Here is a 6,757-nt window from a genome sequence, read left to right on the forward strand (position 1 = left end):
TCTTCAAAAAAATTTCTCTAGTCCAAATCTGCACCAGCTCAGCATGCAGTGCTGGTCCCCTAGAACAGAGCAGGACAGGCTTCGTGGGCTCACCTCAAAGGAGGCAATGGAGTTTTGATTGGACCTCACCACAGGTAACCAGTTTTTGCTTCAGAAGAAGTTATCAAAAAGCCAGAAAGCATCTCTCCTCTTCAAACTAGTTGCTGAATACATCACTTATTTAACACCCTCTCTTCTCCACCAAAGGCTGTGTGTGTGTGTGTGTGTGTGAGAGACAGAGATCCAGATCTAGTCAAACATTTCAGAAGTAATGTTAAAATAAGAAATGAATTCTCTATATGAATGAATTTCAATACATTTTCGTGTATAGACTGGTCTAAGTCTCTTGGCTTTCTAAAATATTTACCTTGTTTTTATTTTAAGAGAAGACTTAGGCCTACCTCGGGGGAGGGAGCCACTCCTGGAAGACTCTTTAGCTTCACTTTTGAGGAAGGTTAAATATTCCTGTGGAATGAATTCCAGGATGTGAAGGAAGCCTCCAGTCACATTGATAAAAGATCTTCAGTTCTGTCAAGCACAGACTTAGGAAAGGTTTCCTTTTCTCCATATGTGTGCGTGTGTGTGTGTGTACGTGTGTATGTGCACACACACCTATGCATGCACACCTATGTCTACATTTAGATTAACGCTGAATTGTGTTTCACAACCAAGGTGCAAGAAGGAAGACTAATCACGGCAGACACCCCCACTGCCTCCCTGCCACCCTGCGTGGTTTGAAAGCAACAAAATTCCCTTAAAGGTAATGTGCTATTTATCTTCCTGTCAGTCATCCAGTACCATTTATAAATTCTAGAGGGTTAGTGTTAGTAAAACCCTCTTGCTTTCTATTCCTGAGCATGTTTCATCATTATACATTCTGATCTTGGAAATGTAATCTTTAACAAGGTACCAATGTCTGTGAAATGTCACTCCAACAAAGGATATCAGTATTCTCCATGGCTTTTGTTGTATTAGGATTTGACCTTCATTGCTAATTGTTGGTCTGTCTTCCTCGCTTACAGCTTATTTGAATGTACATTTCTTCTATCTGTTACCACTTCAAAGCTTTTGTCTAGAAATAAAATAGCATAGAAGGGTTTTCCCCTATGATATCCTTTTCCTTTGATACAAATAATTGAAAATTGGGTATGATAGCATAAGAGGACTTAAAGTTTGAAAGTTTTAAGAAAGATTTGGAGAATCAGGAGTAAGAGAGAACAAATGCACATGAATATAAAATATTATTTTGCCCAAAATGCTACTTAAAATGGATTTGAATTTAGGTTTATTATAGAAGATGGTTACACATTAGGTCTTTGAGGTTCTAACATCCAGATGTTCTTTAAAAATCTATTTTAAAGTTCTAACTGGAGATTTAGAATAAAATTGCCAGAATGTTAAGAGGTAAAAGAAAAGTCAGATTGGAAGGATGCTACAAAAAATAAACTTCCCCATCAATGACTAGGCAGTGTGAATGGAAGTCAGATGGGAAAGGAAACAGATGCAGAGATGGTCTTGTAATTAATGGAGCTTGCAGCTCTTTAAAAATGTTAAACTTGGCTGGGTGTGGTGGCTCACGCCTGTAATCCCAACACTTTGGGAGGCTGAGGTGGGCAGATCACTTGAGGTTGGGAGTTCAAGACCAGCCTGGCCAACATGGTGAAACCCCATCTCTACTAACAATACAATAAAAATTAGCTGGGCGTAGTGGCACAAGCCTGTTATCCCAGCTACTTGGGAGGCTGAGGCAGGAGAATCACTTGAACTCGGGAGGTGGAGGTTGTAGTGAGCTGAGATCACACCAGTGCACTCCAGCCTGGGTGACAGAGTGAGACTCTATCTCAAAAAAAAAAAAAAAAAAAAAAAAGAAAAGAAAAGAAAAGAAAAAGAAACAGAGAAAGAAAAGTGCTAACTTGAAAGAGGCAGGTACAGAGCATGAAATGAGAACTTCTCATAAAAGTCTACCCATTTGGCAGGGCCACCAGGTGGGAAATTTCTTCATTTTTGGTACACAGGCTGTCGTTTCAAAGATATGAAGACACAGGTCTTTCTCTGAAGGTTGTGGATGGTCATATTCTTTAGATACAATTTCTAGAGCTTAGTGTATACTCATTCTAAGGAAAAGATTTCTCTCAATCTAAGGACCTAAGAAAGCAATGGGAGGCAGAAAGAGAGCTTACTCTGGTTTGTTACTTCAGGAAATTTCTTAATCCCTCTAACCCTAACTTCCCCATCTGTAAATTGGTGATGATCATAATAGGGTTGCTGTGAACTTAAATGAGATCATGGATATTGGTTGCTCAAAGAAATACCTGGCACATAGGAGCTGCGTAATAAATAGTAACCAGCAATTATTATTAAAATCATAGAGAGTAATTCATCTTAGGCTTTTGTCAAAAGAGACTTATTATCTTTGCTCAATTGCTTAGATGACTTGTGAACCCCTCTGAATTTGCACTTGGCTTTTGTCTTCTATTGGCAACTCTTTCAGTGTCCCTCCAGTATCTCTTAGATCTTACCTCTTTGGTGCACTCTGGCAGACTTCCACCTGGCAGATGGTGTCTGCCATCTTCCAGCCCAAGAGCTTCCATAAGCTATTGATGCCTGCTCTGTCTGTGTAGACAGCAGGGAGGAAGGGATGGGAGCTAAGAACTCTCCAGGAACAGCTCTTAACCAGGGACTGATGGGAGGGGTACACAAATGCCCTAGCTCCCTTCTCCTTCAAGTGGAATTTTCTGATTCCCAGAGTTTCTCTGTGGATTAACTCCAGTTGCCTATAATATTACCCAGTTAATAACAGACCCTTTAATGCTTTTTTTTCTCTTCTCTTTCTTACCATCTTACTCCCCTGTTGGATGTCCTCTACCCCATTTCTCACATTTAACTACTTGAACTAGGACGTTTATTACTGGGTTTGAGTCTGGGAGAAACCATATAAAGACGTTTTCTTGAGGAAACAAAGTTGTCAAGTTGCTTTCTATTCATCTATTAATATCTATTAAATAATCTTTTAATAGATTGTTTTTTGTTTTTCTGTTTCTTATATGAGGCTAGACCGTGCATTGATTTCACTAAGAGTAACATGCTTAGTGAGGTTTTTTTTGACAGTTAAAATGGAATTATTACTTTTATTGACAATTTAGGGGCATAATGGACATTTTCACAGAACAAAAATGAGACAGTCCCAAGATGATGGAGTATAAAAGTATAGCATACAGGTTAATACTCTTCACCCTCATCCTCTCCCTCAGCACTATCTGTTCCAACCTTCTCATAATCCTTTTCAAGGGCAGCCACGTCCTCACGGGCTTCAGAAAACTCTTCTTCCTCCATCCCCTCACCCACGTACCAGTGAACAAAGGCATGCTTTGCATACATCAGGTCAAACTTGTGGTCCAGGTGAGCCCAGGCCTCAGCAACAGCTGTGGTGTTGTTCAACATGCACACAACTTTCTGTACTTTGGCTAGGTCCCCACTAGGCACCACAGTGGGAGGCTGGTAGTTAATACCAACCCTGAAGCCAGTGGGGCAAAAATCTACAAACTGGATAGTACACTTGGTCTTGATGGTGGCAATGGCAGCAACGACGTCTTTGGGAACCATGTCACCATAGTACAACAGACAGCAAGCCATGTATTTACCATGGCAAGGGTCACATTTCATCAGCTGAATGGTTGGCTCAAAGCAAGCACTGGTGATCTTGCTAAAGTTACCTTTATGGTTAACTTACATTTCCCTATACACATTACTTACTTACAGTATTTTTAAAATAATTATACAGTGTAAAAGTGGTATAAAAAGCATAATGACTCTATTAATTTTATAATTAAATGCATTCACTTTAAGCATGTAAGAGTAGGGATACGGTTTGGCTCTGTGTCCCCACCCAGATCTCATCTCAAAATTATAATCCTCACATGTCAACAGAGAGACCTGGTGGGAAGTGATGGGATCCTAGGGATAGTTTCCCCCATGCTGTCCTATGATAGTGAGTTCTCATTAGATCTGATGGTTTTAAAAGTGGCCATTTCCCCTGCTCCTTCTCTGTCCTGCCACCATGAGAAGATGTGCCTTGCTTCCCCTTTCCCCCACCAAGATGGTGTAAGTTTCCTGAGGCCTCCCCAGCCACATGGAACTGTGAGTCAATTAAACCTCCTTCCTTTATAAATTACCAGTCTTGGGCAGTTCTTTACAGCAGTGTGAAAACGGACTAACACAGTAGGTATCACTTATGTGAAATGCTAAGGGGTAAATGATCTAAGATAAACAGTTCCAATGTCATTTAATTCCAATGTCATGTACAGTCACGGAATCTTGCTGAATTCAATTGTCTGCAAACAGTAGTGATTGGTGACATAGGAATACTAGATTAAATTGATAGCTATTAACCAAGTTGAGAAGAATGGATATGAGAGGGCAATTGGCTGTCAGTTCATATTCTTTTACTACTTTATTATTTAAAAGGCAAAGTAAAAAGTGCAACTCTCTACCTTTCTCACTTTGTTCTCTTATTTGAGGAATAAAAGGAGTGAAAATGGAAGCAACGTATAAGTTCTTTCTTAGTAAAAAGCAGATTATCTTCTCAATACAACTTTAATTGGAAGGCTATACCTGCATAACTTAATAGGAGTAGCTTGATTTTGAATTTGGAGCCCATCTCTAGGAAGCAAATGGATAGAGACCAATAGGAAGGGACTGAAGGGGACAGGAAGGTTAAGGGCTCACCTGGAAACCATATATAATCACAGCTTAATATGTTACAACTGCTTCTTTATCATAAATATAAAAGCAAGGTCATAAGCACCCCACATTTATAGTAAATGTTGATAACATTTTATCATCATGACACCTGTTTTTCATTCTTTCTGAGGTAGGCAAAGTCCAAATTTCATGTCTTCCCAGGTTTACTTTTCTAGTTTCATGCATTGACTGCACATTTGATTTTGGGGAACTGTTCCCTCTGTGTGTCAGGTTGGCAAGAGGTAAGAAGTCTCTCACTAGTGATGCCTACTCATAGGATGGTTCTGCCTTCCAAATACACCTGGGACCATACATTCAGTGTTTTGTGTTTGCCTATCAGGATGCTTTGCAAATGATATCAGTGGTTGTATCTTCAAAATAGCAGTTGTCAAACTCTTATTTTCCCAGCAATTGAATAATTTTTTCAGATATAATATTCTGTAGAATTCCAAAACATAATTATATATGAAAACACTGATTCAACAGACAGGTAGCTGAAAATGGTAACAGCCTGCAGTATACTCTCACTGCACTCATTATTTATCCAGAAACATGAAAGAGACGGTAAGAAATTTTCATTTCAAAATTTAATCACCAACAATATCTAACTGCTGCTTGTATTTCTCATTACAAACATCAAAGTTAGACAGGTAAGTACTAAAATTTATAATTCAACAAAATGAAGACATGACCTGATAGAAATTAAATTCTTATTGGAAAATCGACTATTACATGATAAGACTATGTTCCAAGCAGATTAGTCTGAATCTTACCTGGCGTAAACGTGGGAGGGTCATGTTATTGCATGACTGGGTTACTGATATGGGAAAAATGAGTTATATAAATCTTATAGAAGATACAGTTTACTGTGATAAGCTCAAAGGATGTGCACTTAGCAAATTATACCAAGAGATATCAGGCTGAGGGATATTCAAGGATCATGGATTCTCTATTCTCCTTGGTTCTCCCTATACAAAATTCTATCTGGTTGCAAGAAACCCAGATTAAGGCCTCTTCTAACCTTTATAATTCAAATTTGTCACCCTGAAACTCCAGGATGATTTCATAACATGATTGCAAAATCCCATTAACCAACCCTGTAGTAACTTAGTCACAGTGTTTTTTTTTTTTTCACTTCACCACTAGCGTCCTCTTGCTACACTGCCACAGATTATGTAATAATTACCAGGTGTTGTACATGCCCACTATGGGCTGGCTTAGCAGATAGGCCTCAATAAAGCCATCCACATATGTGGGGTCTTGCTTATACATCTGAAGAATGAGAGTAAATCAGGCACTGACTTTAAAAAAGAAAAAGACCAGGGCTAATATATATTTTCACTAAGAAATACTTAGCAGATGGTCATTTATACACACAGATTTTTATGGAAGCTTTTTTTTTTTTTTTGAGATAGATTTTCATCCTGTCATCCAGGCTAGAGTACAGTGGCGTGATCTAGGCTCACTACTACCTCCACCTCTTGGGTTCAAGCGATTCTTGTGTACCAGCCTCTTGAGTAGCTGGGACTACAGGCACCCGCTACCATGCCTGGCTAATTTTTGTATTTTTAGTAGAGACGGGGTTTCACCATGTTGGTCAGGCAGGTCTTGAACTCCTGAGCTCAAGCAATCTGCCCTCCTCAGCCTCCCGAAGTGTTGGGATTACAGGCGTGAGCCACCATGCCTGGCCTATAGAAGCTTTATACTGAGATTTGCACACAAGAATGGTTTAATAAGGCAATACCTTGAAAGGATGTTCGCCAAAATGTGTTAAAATCATGTCTATAATACATGTGAGTTAGTAATTTCTAGTATACTCCCAAAGTGTTAAAATATATTAAAATAAAAAATTTGGGTGAAATTATTTGTATGCAACATGCTCAACTATGCAGAATTTTAGAGCTTCTAGAAACATAGCTTGAAAATAAATCCTAAACTGAGGTCTCTGACTTTGGGGGGCTGTTTGCAAATTGAATTT

The 6,757-nt window shown here is 39.0% G+C and overlaps 1 protein-coding gene across 1 annotated transcript; it reads right to left on the reverse strand.

Moving 5' to 3' along the window:
- Window positions 1-3,258: 3,258 nt before the first annotated feature.
- On the reverse strand, window positions 3,259-6,307 carry LOC112626832 (tubulin alpha chain-like; the record flags this gene model as incomplete). Its single annotated transcript, XM_025389198.1, has 2 exons — window positions 3,259-3,764; window positions 6,286-6,307. Coding segments are annotated over 2 exons (528 nt in total), but the record flags the coding sequence as incomplete, so codon positions are not given.
- Between the last annotated feature and the right edge of the window lie 450 nt (window positions 6,308-6,757).

This window comes from Theropithecus gelada, chromosome 6 (genome assembly GCF_003255815.1).
Source record: "Theropithecus gelada isolate Dixy chromosome 6, Tgel_1.0, whole genome shotgun sequence".
In the NCBI taxonomy this organism is placed as follows: Eukaryota; Metazoa; Chordata; class Mammalia; order Primates; family Cercopithecidae; genus Theropithecus; species Theropithecus gelada.